This window comes from Falco punctatus (assembly GCF_963210335.1).
Source record: "Falco punctatus genome assembly, chromosome: 18".
In the NCBI taxonomy this organism is placed as follows: Eukaryota; Metazoa; Chordata; class Aves; order Falconiformes; family Falconidae; genus Falco; species Falco punctatus.
In genome coordinates, this window is record NC_137598.1 from 5,004,888 (window position 1) to 5,023,180 (window position 18,293).

General features: G+C 51.3%; 2 protein-coding genes across 2 annotated transcripts; both read right to left on the reverse strand.

Annotated features, from left to right (window-relative positions):
- Positions 1-134: 134 nt before the first annotated feature.
- LOC308054849 (keratin, type II cytoskeletal cochleal-like) lies at positions 135-7,467 on the reverse strand (the record flags this gene model as incomplete). Its single annotated transcript, XM_080368226.1, has 10 exons — positions 135-331; positions 426-457; positions 759-979; positions 1,371-1,496; positions 1,636-1,800; positions 2,055-2,150; positions 2,414-2,474; positions 2,982-3,190; positions 3,680-3,827; positions 7,265-7,467. The coding sequence occupies 10 exons, from the start codon at positions 7,465-7,467 to the stop codon at positions 135-137; spliced, it is 1,458 nt and encodes a 485-aa protein (XP_080224352.1).
- LOC308054723 (keratin, type II cytoskeletal 75-like) lies at positions 3,817-18,292 on the reverse strand. Its single transcript, XM_080367969.1, has 9 exons — positions 17,820-18,292; positions 17,186-17,394; positions 14,451-14,511; positions 13,720-13,815; positions 13,366-13,530; positions 12,900-13,025; positions 12,551-12,771; positions 12,240-12,274; positions 3,817-11,815 (listed from the first exon to the last, which is right to left on the reverse strand). The coding sequence occupies exons 1-9, from the start codon at positions 18,276-18,278 to the stop codon at positions 11,610-11,612; spliced, it is 1,578 nt and encodes a 525-aa protein (XP_080224095.1). The 5' UTR covers positions 18,279-18,292; the 3' UTR covers positions 3,817-11,609.
- Position 18,293: the final 1 nt, after the last annotated feature.

Here is an 18,293-nt window from a genome sequence, read left to right on the forward strand (position 1 = left end):
CTCTTTGCTTTCTGTACCCCCACGTAATGGGGAACGCGCAGGCGGTGCTGGGGAGCAGGATGTGCGCCGGCTCTGGCTCGGCTGTTGCTGTGCATGTCGCTTCGTTTCCAGCCTTGCCATTTATCTACGGCTCTTCACATGTTGCCCCTGGCTGACTTGCTCACAGATCCCTCCGTCATGTGGGAGCAACTTGTGCCCCTGCTGCTAACGCCATCACAGCAGCTCAGCGCCGCGCTGCTGGTCCAGCACGTGTTTCTGTTGGCTGATCCATGGGCACTTGCAAAGCCAGGCTCCGGGGTGTAGGGGAGACCTCCCTGCGAACCACAGGCAGCTGCAAAAGGAGAGCAGAGCTGAGTTTCAGCTTAGGGAACTCCCTGGAGAAAAGGCAGAAGGGGCGTGGGTTTGGTGGAAGGCGAATAACTTACAGATGCTGACGGGGAAGCCTTCTGCACCGAGCCTGTAGGGAGTGGGAGAAGGTTGCATGTCACCAGCCTGTCCTCAAGTGCAAAGCCCTTTAGCCTCAGAAGCGAGCCTGACCCTCCCGAGCCTGTCCCACCATTTGGAGGCAGCAGGACCAGCTGTTTGGGTGGGTTTGCACTGGTGGAGGCCCATCAGGACTGATGGGGAGAACTGATCTTGCATCAGGGCTGTGTGGCGATGTGCAGCGTGGCAGCTGCGATAGCATCGTCCAGACGTTTCTTCTCCCAACCCAGGCACCTAGAGCAGCTTGTGCAGCCCTGCTGGGGTCTGTCACCCACCTGCTCTCCTCGACCTCCAGCAGCTTCCTATAGGTGATGATTTCGATGTCCAGGGCCAGCTTGACGTTCATCAGCTCCAGGTACTTGCAGCTCTGCCGGGCCAGGTCAGCCTTGGCTTTCTGCAGAGCATCCTCCAGCTCGGCCAGTTTGTGCTTTGCATCCTTGAGGGTCATTTCCCCACGCTGCTCCGCATCGGCCACGGCAGCTTCCAGCTTGCAGCGCTACAGGGAGCGAGACACCATCAGTCTTGGCTGTTTCTTGCTGTCTTCAAGCGTAACGTGTTACCAAGAGATGGGTTTAAAGCCTGGTTGCACGTCCAGCCCAGCAGTAAGATGGAGATGCGATCCCCTCCGGCAGGGGTTTGGGGCAGCCGGAGATGCAGTTTCAGTGCCCCTCCCCGTGTTGCTGGCGGGGGATGGGGTGTTGTAACCGCATCTGCCTTCAGGTGCTGCATGAGTTGGGCTTTCATGCAGCCCTACCTGGAGCAGCAGAGCCGGCTCATGAACGCCCCTTGCGAGGTGCTACAGCACCATTTAATTCGGCTGTGGGAGCTTGTAGGAACAGCAATTCCCTCTGTGCCCTGCTGGAACAACCAGACCTGGCTGTGCTCACCTGGTCCTTGGCGCTTTTGACTTCTCCGTTCAGCCTCTGCACTACCCGGTTCAGCTCAGCTATCCTGGGTTTCGTCTCTCGCAGGCTGTCGGCATTTCTGCCTGCAGTGACTCGCAGCTCCTCAAACTAAAAAAACACCCAAAAGACATCGTTGCCTATCCCCAAAACATGTGCTCTGGGTGAAATCAGAGCAAATCAGGAGGGGGGGGGTGTTTCTCTGGATTTGAAATTGGCCCCAGATCCTCCCGCTGCCTGGTGTTCTTGCCTTGCTCTCATGCCACGCCTGTGCTTCTGCCCGGCTCCTGCGGGCACCGTCCTCGTACCGAGCCTTGATGTCCGCAGTGATGCCATCCACGTCGAGGTCTTGGCCGTGGCCCATCTGCACGACCACTGAGGAATCTGCGATCTGGGCCCGCAGCTGGTGGATTTCCTGGTGGCAACACAGAGCTGAGCTGGTCAGAGAGATACTACTGGTCCCACTGTGCTCCCAGTCCAGCCCCAAGCTGGGGTATCACCCGCATTGCACCGCTTGGTCCCCCTTTGCGGTGACCATGCAGACGTGAATTGCTGATGCTCATCGTTCACCACAAGGGGTGACCACTGCCCTGCGTCCCCCCTTCCCCCCCCTCCAAAACCCAGCTGGGAAATGCAAACCACGGCTGGTGCAATGTTAAGGCTTCTTACCTCCTTGTAGAACGTTCTCAGGAATTCAGCCTCTTCTTTCAGGCTTTCCACCTTGGCTTCCAGCTCTGCTTTGTTTAAGAAAAAGCAGTCCGCGTCCTGGAGAGGCGGTGGGGATAGAAGAAGGAAGGTTATTGGCAAGAGCAGGCTCGGGGCTGCCCTTGGGGTGAGGGACTCTCGCTGCTGGTGCCGTGACTGCGCCAGCGCCCCGTTACGCAGCTGCTGATGATTTTAGTCCGAGCAAACCCACACACCAGCTCCTGCTTGTACTTGTCCCGTGTGCTGCTTTGGGGAAATAAATCACTGTGTGCAGCCCAAAGACCTGAACCTGAGGAGGAGAGTTCAAACAGCCCCTTGCTCACCTTCTTCAGGGCAACAAACTCCCTCTCGGTGCTCGTCCGCTGGCTGCGCTCATCCTTGTACCTGCATGGGAAAACGGGAGATCTTTGAATTCGGTGCAATTGCACCTTTGTTTGGGCTTCTTCAGGCCTTCTCTCAAGAAGTGAAACTCCTTTTTTTTTTTTTTCCCCCTCTCCCCAAACAGTGTTTTGGGATGCTTTGGTCTTGTTTCGTAGCCCATGGGAAAGCAAACGTGTTTTCAGGGAGGTTTCCGCGTCTTTATAAATTTGCAGCAGAACTGTTTTTTTGTTTGACCTCTGCAACAGTGAATACCTGCTGAGTGTTTCTAAATGCTAATTCCTTGAATTAGGAAGGAGAGAAAGAGAACCTCGAAGAGGTACATCCTCTGTTCCCTCCATCTCTCTGTCAGCTGGGACCTTGTTTTGTATACTGAGATCCTGGTAGATCTCTCCATCCACCTGCTCATTCCCTGGGAACCATTTACTACCATGGAAAGTTCACGGTCTGTGCCTGCTTACAAATTGTGAACATTTTGAGCCCTGCGTTCACATCTCTCGGTTTCTTACTTACGTTTTCTTGTTGGTTTCCAAACCCTGCTGTGCAGTTTTCAGGTCTGTTTCTAACTGGGCTCTGTTGCTCCCCAGTGCTTCCAGCTGCTTCTTCAAGTAACCGATATAAGCCTCCAACGTGGGCACGATGCTGTTCTTGTAGGGGTTTTGACCCTGCAGAAAGCTCCACTTGGTCTCCAGCACCTTGTTCTGCTGTTCCAGAAATCGAACCTGAATCCCAGAAAGCAAAATAGGAAATGAGATGAGGATGAAGAGCTCAGGAGAGCCAGTGTCCGTGCAACAGCAGGGAAACGTGTTGCTGCTGCTGCTACACGAGTGCAGTGTGTCCTGTTCCCGTGTGCTTCTGTTCTGGGCCACCCAGGTGGAAATGCACCAAGCAACGTGCTTCTAGAAAGGAGAGATTTGCAATACATTTGGGATGAGTGGAGAGGAATGGGAAGGGACTGGGAGGCTGATGAAACTAGTTTTAGCTTATTCCCTCCTTGCAGTGAGGCACAGAGATCGGAGCAATGGTGCCTGTACACTGAAGCTTCCCCAGTTGCTCATAACCCCCTTGGTGCTCAGCTGGCACCCTTAGGAAATTGTCCTCAATGTCTCAAATGAGTTGTCTTACACGGGTTCCGTGCCCTTTCCACACCAGGCACCTCCTGTGGACTCCAGTGCCTGCAAACTGGGACTGGGAGGGGGTTCTTAGCTCACCTTGTCAATGAAAGAAGCAAATTTGTTGTTGAGGGCCTTGATCTGCTCTTTCTCCTGGAACTTCACCGTTTGCGCGTTGGGGTCAAGCTCCAGTGTGAGCGGTTGGAGCAGTTGCTCGTTGATGGTGATGGGTGTGATGGTGCGTGGCCTGAAGACCCCACCAGCCCTGTAGCCAAAGCCAGCGCCTCCGCAGCCAAGCCCTGTGCTGGCTGCACCAAAGCCGCATCCACGTCTTCCAGCTGCTGCCATGGTCCTGGAGTGTGCCACGCCACCGAGGCTTCTGCTGCTGGAGTAACCCAAGCTACGGTAGCCCATGCCACCACCCCAGTGACACGAAGCAGCACTGAAACTGCGTCGATTCCTGGGAAAAGCTACGGAGGAAGAGCCGAAATTCCTGATGGCATGGCCAGAGCTGCTGCTGTAGGAGCAGCAAGACATGGATGCTGGTGGGAGAGGGGTTGGTGCAGGCGATGCGCTGGGAGCAGATCCCAAGTGTGTTTCCCGCTGACCACGGTGGAGCACCTTCTTCCTTTTATTTGTGTGGAAAATGGGGCGAGGCTGCGTGAAACTTCCACCAAATATTTTGTGATGCAAAGAATGTGAACTGCTTAGCATGTTGTGCTCACCAGCAGAGAACGCGGCAGTGTGTTTGCCCCATAAAGGCTTGAAGGACGCTGTTAAGGCAGGGCGGTCGTGTTTAGGTCTCGTGTAATAGCAACAAAAATGAGGGGAGTTGTGCTGGGTGATTTGCTTTCGGGAGACGTGATCAAAACTGCAGATTCCCTTTTTATAGGTTGGGCGAATCGGATCTCAGACTTTGGAAATGGAAAATCCTTTTCTATCAAAGGACGTCTTGACGTTTTGCTGGTACCTCAGCTTGCCAGTGAGAGCTTTGAAGGACAATGTGATTCAGCCTGCTGTTTAATAAAAACTATCAGTAATAAATGTGAATTTACTGAGAATTAACGAACAAAGTCTTGCAGGCAGGTTAGTGGTAAACGACCGTGTTTTGTTGGTTCTGCCTACAAAAAGGCAACACGGTTTAACGCTGGGCGAATATCCATGGGGCCACATGTGTTTCTCAAGGTGATTTTTCTGCAGGTTGCTGATAGGAGTGTTTTCCAACATGGTAATTTATCTGGGGGGAATTGCTGATCAGTTGAAATTGAAACCGATACTTGGAACCTGGTAGCTTTTTGCAGACACTTATTGGCCAAATCCTCAGAAAACCGGCTTCTCCTGTCCCACATCCCTCAGCCTGGGGTTGGGTTCCCACCTGGTGTGGGGCAGGGCCAGGCTTGGTCCTTCGCCTCCTCCACTGGTATGCGCGTGCGGGTCCCGGGAAGGACCTGTGTGGGAGGGCAGCGTCTTTGGTAGGGGCAGGGTGGAAGATTCCAACTAATGATTTTGCTTTGTTTACTGCGTTTCTTTCCCCTTCCCTATTCAGCGGTTGGTTACAATTGCAAGCCAAAATTACCAGCTTTGCTGCTAGGATCTGGGAGCGCTGGGACGCTTCAGCTCCCGGGCTCGCAGGCGTCCTTAGGGGAACGGAGCATGAGAAGATCTGGAGTTAATCCTGCCATCGTCCTCAATCTTCACGTGTCAGACTATGTTGCACCAGACTGTAGATGTATTTTATGGTGCTCTGGTTGCATCTCTTCCACCCGCATTGTCGTTCTAGGAAACACTTTCTGCTCGGGATGAGACAACTGGTGCCAGATGTGACTGTAGAGTATTTTTGGACAGAAATCCGAGAATGAGGGGTTGCAGGAGGCTGGGCTTTCAGGGAGGTGACCCAGAAAGAGAGAGAGGTGATGGATAAGGCTGCAGGTTCTCCAATGCAACAGGGCAAAAAGGCAGTTGAATGTGTTATTGAATGGACTCCAAAAAACCTGCGATGTTTTGAGCTAGCTCAGTTAAGCCAAATAGTCCAAATCAGGCTGAGCATGAGCTCTTTTGGTGCTACTTTGTGTTTTTTTTAATGGAAAAATCTCAATTAAAAAAAGAAAACAAGCCTTTGTTTCAGAAAAAAAACACCTTTTTGATGGGAGAATTCCTCCTTTTCCAGCCTACCACAGTCTTCAGAGGACAAAAGTATCACCCGGTTTGTTCCTGTTATGTTCTTTTATCCCAGCTGTAGCCACTTTTAGTGGGTCTGTCGTGCCACGGTGATTCTGAGCATCCCTCCCTCCTTCATCCTGGTCTGGGGGGGATCGGGTCAGGGGTGTGATGTTTGCTGAGTGATGGACACAGGAGCAGCCTGGTGGGGGAGATGTTGTGACCTGATGTCCTCACCCCTCCCTCTTCCCAGGAACCAGCTCTCCACCTCGCATTTACCAAAAGCCAGTGGCTCTCTTGGGGACACTAACGAGAGATGACTTTGGCCTGGGTTTGAGTTTGGGTTTGTTTTTTTTTTCATAAATTGTCTCGTTAACATGTGTTTTGTAACTCTAAAAAGAAAAGCTGTATCATGTCATCTCAGACTTGCTGTGTCAATTTATCGGGGAGAAATAGAGAAACAAGATAAAGGCAACAACAAGCATCATAGAGGAATCTGGTGATCTAGTTGAGACTCCTCTGCTCCCCTGGATTTTTACCTTTTCGTTGCAATCATGTCCATACACTGGAGGAGCAGAAACTTCTCTCCCGTAGTATTTTTAACCCAGTTATCTTTCCAGGCAAGGGGTTCCTTAGTGCACATGCTGTGCTAACTGTGCCCTGCCTTGGTAAAATAGCTTTGCCGTCCAGGCTTTGCCAGACCTACACATCCCAGTGTCAACTTTGGCAAGAGCCGATTTGTAAACCTGGAGCATGAGGTGACGAAAAGACCAAGTTTCTTAATGGTAGTAAGGGAATAAGTGATGCGGCATGGACCGAAAGCTTTAACCCCCCCCCCCCTACCATGTGCCCTGTGTGTGCTGCTAGCAGGCCGCTGCTGTCGTGAACTGGTGGAGCAAGGACCCTCCTTTCAAATGCTTTCTGGTTTTTTAGTATTTGATTTTTAGTCTTTTGACCTGTAGGAGGTTGTAGAGGATCCCAGTTTGACACTGGAGATCTTCCCACTCACAGCACTATCCACCTGTGCTGGTATGAGAGTACGAGTGTCCCCAGAGGTGGTAAAGCCTTTGCTGCAGATGCCTCCTCCAGTCACCAGCTTTCTGCTTCTGGACTGGGATCTGCTGCTGGAAGAGTTGCTGCCATCAAAGCATGGGGTCAGTATGCGATCCCCCCGGGGGATTGCCCCCGCCCCCTCGTTGGCTCGCGTGTGAATAGGTACCCGGTCGTTTTGGCTGCAGCTGAGTCTTTGGCTTGATAAGACCTGAGGCTGCACAGCTCATCATCTTTATTTCTGTGAGGTCCGTCACTTGGCAGAAGACCCAATGCCTGGGTGCATTAGGAGTTTCTGGCTTCGTCAGGCGTTTGGGTCCATAAGTGCTGGAAAGCGCGTTGGGACGCGCCGCTCCCCAGGACGGCTCTCGGTGGGATTTACTGCCATCAGAGGTGATGCTCATCAGGTAGCTGTGAGGTGACATGTGCTACTGTTTCCTCCTTGCAAGGTTCCTGCGGGGTTTTGCCAGCCCCTACCTGCTCTCCTCACCCTCCAGCAGCTTCCTGCAGGTCAGGAGCTCCATGTCCAGGGCCAGTTGGACGTTCATCAGCTCCTGGTACACGCAGGCTGTGTCCTGCTTCACCTCCCGCAGGGATGCCTCCAGCTTGGAGTGTTGGCACTTTGCATCCTCAACAACCACTTCCCTGTGCTCCTCAGTGATGCCCCTTCCCGTTTGCATCTCTGCAGGTAGGAGATTTTAATTACTGCTCTTCATCCGCACGTGCTTTGAATAGCTCAGAGCTCCCGAATCTGCCTGTCGGTGCGTTCACCCACCTGCACCTTTGCATTTTCAGCCTCTGTAGGTAAAACCTCTAACTCCAGGACAGTTCTCTGTGCCTAGCTGGGACCTGGTGGGTGTTGGGTTTTGTGTCTTCTTACTGCAGGTCTCTGCTGATGGTAGTGTAGTTGTTAGTCACGACAGAGCATTTTACTCTGGGCAATAGGCAAGTCTCAGTGTCGAGCAGTTGACGTGCGTTTCATCAAAACTGTCTATTGCTCCCTTGCTCTAGCGGAGAACTTCGGGAAAGCCACAACCTTGGATGGCGATTGACACATGATTGCCCCTGAGTCACCCTTACCCCGGCTTTGGTGTTTCCATGTTCTCCAGCCGGCCTCTGAATCACCCGATTCAGCTCCACAATTTCATCCTTTGTGTTATGCAAGCTGACGTCGTGTTTGCCGGTGGTTTCTCTCAGTTCCTCATACTGAGGAGAGAGAAGACGCAATGAAAATAAATACCAGAGTGAGGAGGTGAGTCAGTAATTAAACCTACTGTGTGATTCTGGGGCCGCAGTCCCAGATCTCAGGCTTTAAGGCTGCTGACCGCTAGCTCGGGCTTGCAACCTCTGTTGCCACCAAGGCTTCTGCTGCTGAGGCATCCCCGGCATGAGACAGCACTGGTGGGGTGTCTCTTCACACCTCTCGAGATCACAGCAGAGCAAGAGCTGAGGCTCCACGTGCCCCCAGCTCTGGAGCAGACACGGTGGGACCAGCAAGATGCTGGGACCAGCCCAAAAGGGAACGCAGGAGCGGGAGGCAATGCATGTGAGCTAACCCTGCCACGCACCCTCTGCAATAAAAGAGGAGCCATCACCTTTTGATGTCCCAGGAAAACGGGCTTTGGCTGCACAACCAGCCCCAAAAGACCATTTATAAAGATGTTTATGAGCTTAGGTTGTTTGGTAATGTCCCGCTCGTCTCTTCTGCTGAACAGTGACCTGAGCTGCTTTTAAGCACACACCTCTCGTTGAGTTACAGGCTGCATTTCTAATTGGAATGGGAGGGAATCCCTGGTCCCATAAAAACTGCATTTGCAAACCTCCCTTTTTTTATAGTAAGTATGAAAGGGAGAAGCAGAACTGATCTTTTGATGTTTGCAGGGCGCCGGGCGTGAGGGAAGGAGCGTTGCTTTGTTTTACATGTGGGAAAAGAAGAATCTGAGTTAAACCCTTGCGAATATTCCAGGGATCCAAACACTGAGGCTGATTTGGTTGGGTGTTACATTAGCCTTCAGCCGGAGTTGCTCCTTTTGTTAGCCTGATTCTACAGTTTACTCATTTTCTTTCTTTCATTTGACCTCTGTGATTTTGTTGGCCTCGAGAACAATCTTTTCGTTCCCTGGGGAGTCGAGATGGGCTTGTGCGAGCGCGTTCCTGGGTGCCAGGGCTCTGCTGCTCCATCACTACAAGCAGAAAACAGGTGCAGCGAAGGGGGGGGAGAGCAGGGGAGGGCGATGAACGGCTTTTCCAGCTCAGACCTTTGCTCCAGCAGGAAAAAGCCCAAAGGCAAAGGATGAATAGATCGAGGTGATCTCTCAAGCTACCTGCGTGCTTCCCTCCTCTATGGAATGCCCTGGAGGGAGCCTGCTGTTGTCCCTAGTTTTGGGGACAGCGTGACTGACACCGGTCAGGTGGATCGATGCCTCTCACCTCATTGCTTGCAGAAGCGTCTGCCACGGGGAACAGGTTACAGGAGAACTGGGCTTGATCAGTCCTTTGTGGTGAAATCGTTTGGCAAATCCCTGTGAATTTAAGTTTGAAAAAAAAAAATATATATATATTTTATTTTTTTTTCAGCAAAGGAGGTGGGTTCAGAGTGACAAAGACCCAACAAAGGAGATAAGTCTTTCCTAGAAAATTAAACAGGTGATCTTCAGTCCCATCTTTGCTGAAATATTTAAAGGGTTCTGTGCCATGGGTGGGAACCCTCTGAATCCTTCTGCTTCCAGCGGGATAACACTGAGGGCTTAGCCCTGAGAATCTCAGCCTTTTCTAATGTGGATTTGCTTTTATGTGATTTTCTTGGCATTCACCATGGCCTGAGAACACATTCTGCTCCATGAAAAGGATCGGAGAGAAGTTCATGCATGCAAGCCTGAAAGCTGGCCTGCCTCATTCCGCCGCGCGTTTATCCAGGGCGAAGCCGTGTGGGGGTTGTATGTGCTGAGCACTTTGTGGGACTCAGCCTGAAAGGAGTTCAGAGAGCTCAGCATCTTTCATGATTGTGCCCTGGATGCTGGAGAACAGCTGCTACATATGATAGTTGGCATCTTCTGTGAAATGGAAGAAGTCATGTTGGCTTCTTTTCTCACTTTCTCTCTCTTGGGTTTTTAATTACAGACCTGAGCGGCACTCAGCACCGCCAGCTTGTCTGAGCCAGCCCGGCTCCGATCTGCTGACCCAACAGAAACCTCAGCTCAGGAGCATCTCGCTGCGCTGGGATCGCATCCTCGTCCAGCGCTTGGCCTGATGGCTCTGTTGGCCGTTCCAGGGAGGGGACAGAGAAATCCCCCGTTTTCCCTGCACAAGCTGCAGGCCTGGAACGAGCCCGAGTTTAGCTCTCACGCATGGGATCTATCTTTCCTGACTTTAAAAAAAAATTTGGAGTGCTCCTGCAACGCAGACATCTTCAGCCAACTGCCTGGAGCGCTTTCAGTCCCGCAAAGGGAGGGAAGGAGGGAGGTGCTGCTGGGGAACAAATTGTTTGACCCAAAATTGCCTGTTTCTGCCCTTTGACTGGCTCAGATGTAGGCGTTTGTGGCCAGGTGAAACCAGCCCCACCTTCTGGCCTTGCTCTGTTGCCTGTGCAACTTGGAAACCTCCCAAAGTGCTCGGGTGTTGTTGCCCTGTGACCCCTCGCTCCAACGTTTCCCCTCCTCTCCAGGACTGAGCTGGGGATGGGAAGGCTCCAAGTGACAGCACAAACCTTCTAAACGTTATTCTACAATTACACTTTTAGGTGAATTTCATAATGGCACAGAAGACCCACACTGCTCACGGTAAGTTTGGTGGCAGTTTATTGAAGAAATTTCATAAAAGTCATACAGTTCAATGGGAGCAGAAGATGTGGAAATGAACTAGTTACATCTTGGCACATGATTCTCCAACCCTCCTCTTTGCCTCCTTCTGCCTTCCGTATAAGGGAAGGAAAAAAAAATAATAACCTAAGAACAAAGGCGTTAAACCAGAGATGTTTTTCCAGGTTATGTAAAAATTATGTTACCGGAGCCTGCTGTTCCTCCTTTTTGTTTTTCCTGTATTTTTAATCCCTGCCTCTACTTCCAGCTCACTCCAGCTGGTGGGAAGGAGGGGGGTTTGCTGCTGAGACAGGCTCCAGCAACCTGTAGGTTTCATGGTCTTTTTGCTGAAGTTATATATGTTCTGGGTGGTTGAGGAGTTGGGCGTTATAGAGAGCCAACCTCTTTCACCTATGGAAAACCGAGGCTGTGTTTTTGGGAGTGGGTAGAGCTAGAGAGCCCTGGAGCGGAACAACAGCGATGCTAGAGGAATGGGGAAGCAGAGCAGCTGCCTCTGTACTGAAAGATGCTGCTTTTTTGATTCTTCAAGCCTTTGGGGAGAGCAAGCCCAGCAGCAGGGGCAGGGTCGGTTAGGGGGGAGGACAGGAGCCCGTGGCCTCAACACACCTCCTGGTTTCTGTCATAAGCAGGTGAAGGGGCACGTTCTGCTCTTGTGTGCGCTGGTGCAAATCGAAGTCCTGCATCTACTCGGGATTTGCACCAGGGCACTGGAGCCAACGGGAGCCCTGGGGAGCTGCGAGCTGAGCTCTTAACAATGGCACCATTAGCGGCAGGGCTGATTGCTCATGGACAAGCAGCCTGGGCTTCTGGTCAGCTGGGTGAGGCTTCGTGCAGAGGAATTAATTGGGCTTGGAGAGGCATCTCCCCCAAGCCAGTAAGTAGCACTGGGAATGTTTTCCCTTAATGGGAAAGTGACAAGTGTGGCTCTTTGGGTGGTGTCACAGGCTTTGTGCTGGCGGCAGGAGGTGGTGCTCAGCCTCTTCTGCTCCGGGTGCCGCTGCGGCTTAGCTCCGATAGCTGCTCTTGGTGGTGCTTTTTGATACAAACCTCATGCTTGAGCTGCTTCCCTCAGCGGAGCTGAATCCCCCGGCCAGGCAGCTCCCACTGCTGGAGCCAGCACCGCTGCCCCCCACGCTGAGCCTGTTGCTGAAGCCTGACCCCAGCCCCAGCGTGCTCCCACCTCCGCAGCCGCTCCTGGATGAGACCACAGCTGTGATGGGAAACCATGGGCAGAGGGTTAGTTTGCTTGGAATAACACAAAGGAATTTCAACCTTTAGTTTCACACATCGGTGTTTTTTCTTGCATGGTCTGTCGTTGCCTGTATTTCATACATCTCATCCTCTGGCTTTCCTCCCTGTCCTGTAGCAGAGCTGGCCTTAGACCTCCGAGTCTCGGAGGGACAATCTCAACGTACAAAATCTTTCAAGTTAGAGCTGGTTGGAGAAAAGCTGTATCGGAGTTTTGGCCTCCCCCAGTCCCACAGAGTGCTGCAAACCCCCTCAGTACCCCCCGTTTTTGTGCTGGTAGCTACCAGCCACACAGCTCGTTTTCACGGTCTGATCCACAGTTCCAGGTACACTTAAGGAATAACTCGATGAAACTCAATCTATCGCTTACGAGCCGGCATACTTACAAATATTCACTGCACCAACGCCTTCTCCAGCCAGCCTGGAAGAAAGAGAGAAGAGAGGAGGGCTGGTTACGTAGGATAATTTCAAGCATCAGTTTGGCACTGGGGATGCTGGATGACGGAGTGGTCTGGGGTGTTAAGGTCTGGTGGAGTGTCTGACAGGACCTGAAATAACACCTGTAACTGTGCGGGATGGGGGTGGGTTTCACCACAGGGTTGTGCGACACCCCACCCCCCCCCCCCTTGTTGCAAGGCAGATGTGGAAGCGTCTCTGGGTTTGGACATTATTTGGTTTGCAGGGATTTTGCCCCCACCTGCTCTCCTCGCCCTCCAGCAGCTTCCTGTAGGTCGCGATCTCGATGTCCAGGGCCAGCTTGACGTTCATCAGCTCCTGGTACTCGCGCAGCTGCCGGGCCAGGTCAGCCTTGGCTTTCTGCAGAGCATCCTCCAGCTCGGCCAGTTTGGCCCTGGCATCTTTGAGGGCCAGCTCCCCGCGCTGCTCAGCATCGGCGATGGCCGTCTGCAAACTGGCACACTGCAAGAAATGGAAATAGGTCTGGTGGCTGCGCAGCGAGCTTGGCCCCTGATTTCCAGGCATCCTTGCAAGGGTACAGCAAGGTAGTGAAGGAGCCCCCATGTCCGGAGGGGTCCCGTGAGCTGTACCTGTTTCTTTACACTATCGATTTCTGAGTGGAGCCGCTGGATCACGCGGTTCATCTCTGAGATCTCCATCTTGGTGTTGTGGAGGTCGTCCCCGTGCCGGCCAGCCGTGAGCTGCAGCTCCTCGTACTGGGACAGGCAGGGAGGTGAGATGCAAGGGCACAGTTAGATCTGGGCAGGAGCCTGAACTCATTGGTACAGATGGGACCCTGCTCTGATCCTGTTTTGGTCAGTTCTTCTGCCTCTTTCTGTACTCAATCCAAGCTCTTCCTTATGACTTTTAGCATATTTCCTTCACCCCACTCCTGTCTCATTGTCTAATGGTCAAGAAACTAAATGAAGTCCTGCGCAAATCAACTTTACACCCTACTCCCCTGCTCTCTCTGCTTACTCTCCAGTATAAAATAACCTTTGGAAAATGCTAAACAAATTTTTTTCTAGCTCACCTGGTTAAGTTCCAGATCCTCACCTTGCTCCGGTACCAGGACTCTGCCTCTGCCTGGCTCCGGTTGGCGATGTCCTCGTACTGCGCTTTGACCTCGGCGATGATGCTGTTGAGGTCCAGGTTTCGGTTGTTGTCCATGGACAGGACCACGGAGGTGTCGGAGATCTGGGACTGCATCTGAGACAGCTCCTGTAAGTCAAACAAATTCATCCCCAGTCCCAAATGTTTCCCTGTTGTGCTGGTCTCAGAGGTGATGTGGTGGAGGGGGAAGAATGGGGAGGATCTGCGTCTCCGAACAGTGTGCTCGAGCTGGCTTCATCCTGTTGGTACCAGGGAAATGGGGAAACAGCAGAACTGGAGAAGTTATGAGATTCTTACTGCTTCGTAGAGGGCTCGCAGGAAGTTCACCTCATCTGCCAGCGCATCCACCTTGGTCCCTAGGTCCACCTTGTTCACGTAGGCAGCATCTGCATCCTGGAACCGTGACAACAGAGGTAGTGAACCTAACCTTGCCTATCTGCATCCTTGTACAAAACTTAATATGAACCATTGGAGACAAGCCAGATCTGCAGCCTTTCTTGACCTCTATGCCTTTAAACAGAGCCAAAAGTTCCTCCTTCCACCTTTTTTTGGAGGAGTCCATCGATCTGAGCAATTTTTGACATGTCAGAAGCCACTGAATTCCCCTTTTTTTTTGCCAGGGCACAGACAGGTATTTTGGACAACGCTTGAAATAGTGAAAGTTTCTTACTGTGTCTCCTGCAGGTGGGACCGGGGGGGCTGTGGAGGGTGGGGTGGGATACAGAAAGGCTGCAGGAGTGGCAGAGCATCTAGTGGAGTCACCACAGGGTATGGGTGACCCAGATCTGATCTGGTACCTGGGGGGACCAGGACTCACCTGAATTTTGGATGAGGGGCCTGAAACAAGAACAAGCTATGGCTAAGGCCTGACACACTGGCACAATTGGGTGTTTCTGCTTCAAGGAGGGATGACTACGCGTTTGCTAAGTGCTTTGCCAGCTTGGCACTGCCGGATAAAAAGGATTATTTGCATTCAAATGCATTTTGCCTTTAAAAAGTGTGTCTCTTCTTTGTTGTTGGTGCCTCACCTTCTTGAGCAAAACAAAGTCATTCTCTGCAGTAGTGCGCTTGTTGATCTCCTCTTCATACCTGTTGGGAAGAGGAGCATCTCTTTACAGCTTCCATACTCAACCCACCCCGTCCACCATGGGTGTATGGAAACCCCTTCTCCGTGCATTCATTGTAGGACGTCGTGGCGAGGCTGCAGAGCCTGTTCCCGATCATTTACCACCGATCTTTGGAGGGAACAACAAAAATAGCCACCTAACCACGGTACGTCCTTGCTTTGTCAGTGCATGTTATTTGTAGCATCATTAGATAGAGATAGATATATCACAGATTATGATGGAAACAGAGCACCCTTGGGCTAGGTGGTGGGAGGAGGCCATCTAGAAAAGCTGCAGGCCTTCATTAAAAGCACGTTTCATCCTCCCAGAGTTTTTCGCTGTGAACGGGAGCCTGGTGCTCTCTCTGTTTTCTCAAGCCGGGAGGGCTGGGTGGAGCCGTGGCTGAGCTCACCGCCGCCGCGCCTGCATTAGTCAGCAGAGCCGGCATCTCTGACGCCAGCCCCCGTGGTGGCTTCGGGAGGGCTGGGGATGGCCGGGGAGGAGGGAAGGGGGTGGCCTGGCCAAGGAATGCCAAGGTCTGGACCAGCAGCAGCACGCGGTCCCGCTCTTGGGAAAGGATAAAAACCAGCAATAGCCATGGGCTGGTGCCCAGCTCCAACGAAATGATTAAACAGGGGAGATGAAAGACAGGAGTTCAAAGGAAGGAGTCCGTGCAGCGAATAAAACATTAGCCTTTCATGACCCTTTCATGGGGGAAGATGTCTTCACTTCAGGAGTATCCAACCCTTAAAAGCAAAGTCCTAGCTTGTATGTGGATTTGTGAGTCTCTAAGCTCTTAGCCATGCAGAAGAGGAAAACTAATTGGGCATATGTCTAATTTCTAATTGCTGTACAGATTAGTGTTTGACTCAGAAGAGCAAAGCATTGGGAAGAATACTTTGGGATCCACAAAGTTTAAAATAAATGAAGGTAAGAAGAACAAATTCCTAGGAAGTGGGGGCAGCAGCAGTGACATCCTCCTGGTGAGTGCAGGCGTTTTGGCCACGCTGCGAGGTGATGCTCCCTGCCCAGCGGTGCGTGTGCTGTAACAGGTTTTGCCCAGAGATCCCCTGATCTGGAAGCAGAAGGGATATTTGCTGCTTTGTCAGATGCAGGCAGAGTATTAAAGCCTGAACCTCTTCTGTGATGTGACCTTTGGTTCTCAAAGCATTTCTTGTCTTGGGCGCACCCAAGGGTCTTTTCTCAGCTGAGCGATCCCTGGCGCCGCTTTGCTGCTCCAGGTTGGGCTAATGTTAGAAGCTGCTTTTCAAAATTTAAAAATCTTTTTGTCATGGATTGTGTGACAAGGACAGAAGCAGGACACTCTCTGACCTGATTAATAGCAGTATTATGCTTACACCTGGGGCTCATCTCATCTCATCTCTTCCAGCTACCTGGAGCCTGGCTGCTTTGGCCAGGCTCCGTTCTTTGGGGTTTCTTCTGGAGCTGATGGAGAAAGAGATTTACCTCCAGAATATCATTTGTCCCAGCCTAAAATGAATTGGGGAAATCTGGATGGCTGATTTGTAGCATATCCTGAGGTCTTATATGGCCAAACTGGCAAAGGACAGGTTTTTGGGTTTGGGGTTTGGGTTTTTTTGTTGGTTTGTTTTTTGGTTTGTTTTTTTTTCCTGTGTTAAACATTTCTGAGGGCACAGAGAACTATAAAAAAACATCTCACAGTAGACCGTGGGTGGTGATTTCTCTTCCCCAAGGCTGTCATTTCTGCTCTGATGCTACTTCTGGGCTAGAGGCACTGTTGGTGAGGGTGGCAGAAAGTGTCAGACACGCTCTCCTGGGAACGAGAGACGGAGGGATTTTTGGCAGAGTGCGCGTGCCCTGTTTGCAATCGCAGCCTGCACCTCGCTCTCATCTCCTGTTTTTCTGGTTCCAGATTGACAATTTAAGCTCCTTACTTATTCACGTCCATTAAGCCGTGTATCCCTCGTGGGCATGGTAGCAGACACTAACGCTTGGTAGATGTTTTTCCAAAGTGCAAAGAGTGGATGGGAGAGGAAACGCCTCCTCCCGACAGCCCGAAGGGTTAATAAGCTGAGCTGAAACCCTCACCCAGGATTTCAGTGACTTTCTGTGGGGTGGAAGGTAACACCTGACTTTCAGATGTGCTAAAACTATCCAATACATCGATATTAAGGGGTATTATATTAATTTTAAAAGGGGGGGGGGGGAACACTTAAATACAAACTTAAAATTAATCTTTCTTCTTTCAATTTTTCTCTGCTGGAAAGGAACACCCATCAGTAAGAAATGAGCGTGTTCAGAGTGCTCAATAGTCTTGTTAAGATTCAGGTTTCATCCTGGTCTGTATTAAAATGACTACGCAGGAGCTGAAACCATCTGGGAAGCTTAAGCACTGGACAGACGAAGCTTTTGAGAAGCCCAAACTCCTGCAGGTGACTGACCATCTGAGCCTTTTAAAAAGTTCACCTGTCCCTGCAAAAAAAATTGTGTATGGCTGGCCATGGGTAGAGTGCTGCTGTGGACAATTTACACAGCAGCTAAAGCGAGGGGAACCACGTCGCTGCGGTCCTTCCTGAGCTCCCACAGTTTTGGGGTTGCCTTGGGTTTTTTAACTCATCCAGCCAGGAGACAGAGTGAAGAAAGACCGGACAGGTTTCTTTGTGTGTGTTGCTTACCTGATCTTGAAGTCTTCAACAGTATCCTGCATCGCCTTCAGCTCCGAGCTGAGCCGCAGCCGATCCCCTCCTAGCGCCTCGAGCTGTCTCCTCATGTTGCTGATGTATGCGTCAAACATAGGTTCAAGGCTATTTTTCACGGTTTTTTGGTCTTTCAGGAGGCTCCATTTGGTCTCCAGTACTTTATTTTGTTGCTCCAGGAACCGCACCTGAAACCCATCAGAACAATTTAAGTCATTTGGGATCGTCAGCTCAAAGCCTGCCTCCCTTTTCTTGAGATGGAGAATTTAATGGGAATTTTGTTGGTTGGTTGTTGGGTTTTTTTTCTTTCTTTCATTTAATTTAAAATGGGCTTGAGATGGGCATGTCATCTAAAGATCATTGGTAGGAAGATTTGGAAATCAGGAGCAATTTTCAACTGCAAAGAAAAGTGGAAAAATAATTTGCACAGTGTCAGACGTCTGATAAAGCAAGCTGTACAGACGGTCTGGATACGGCAGTAACAAGCTCAGCAAAATCCTTAACTCTGTGCATTAAGGATTTAGAAGTAAATTACAATGTTGAGAACAATCCTGATCCTACTCCACAGACAACGACAAACATGGCAGGCTTGATGAAGTGGAACGTGTCTTACCTTGTCGATGAAGGAGGCAAATTTGTTGTTGAGGGTTTTGATCTGGTCCTTCTCCTCCTGCCGCACTCTCTGCATGTTGGGGTCGATCTCCAAGTTAAGAGGTACCAAGAGGTGTTGGTTGACTGTGACCTCTTGAATACCTCCAGGGCCACATCCTCCTCCGAACCCAAACCCAGCTCCACCAACTCTGTATGCCCACGCGCCGTGACCTGACCCATAGCTGTATCCTGGTCTAGCAGAACGATACCCTCCACCCATGGAAATCCTCTTGTTTGCCCCTAGGTTGTGAAGGCTCCTGCTGCCAAAACCACTGGTGATCCGTCCCATGCCCCTACTGCTGCTGCGGGACACGGACATGGAGCTGAAGCTGCTTCGGTTAACAGGCATGGTGGCAGCAGCAGTACTGAGACTCTTAGTGACTCCTCCTGACCCAATGCTGACGAAATTCTGGGCAATCATTTGGCGCTGGCGAGA

Coding starts and splice junctions, on each gene's coding strand:
- LOC308054723 (XM_080367969.1), bottom strand. CDS start 18,278: ATGATTGCCCAGAATTTCGTCAGCATTGGGTCAGGAGGAGTCACTAAG. Junction 12,772..12,899: donor TCGATAGTGTAAAGAAACAG/GTACAGCTCACG, acceptor CATTTCTTGCAG/TGTGCCAGTTTGCAGACGGC. Junction 12,275..12,550: donor CTGGAGGGCGAGGAGAGCAG/GTGGGGGCAAAA, acceptor TCTTTCTTCCAG/GCTGGCTGGAGAAGGCGTTG.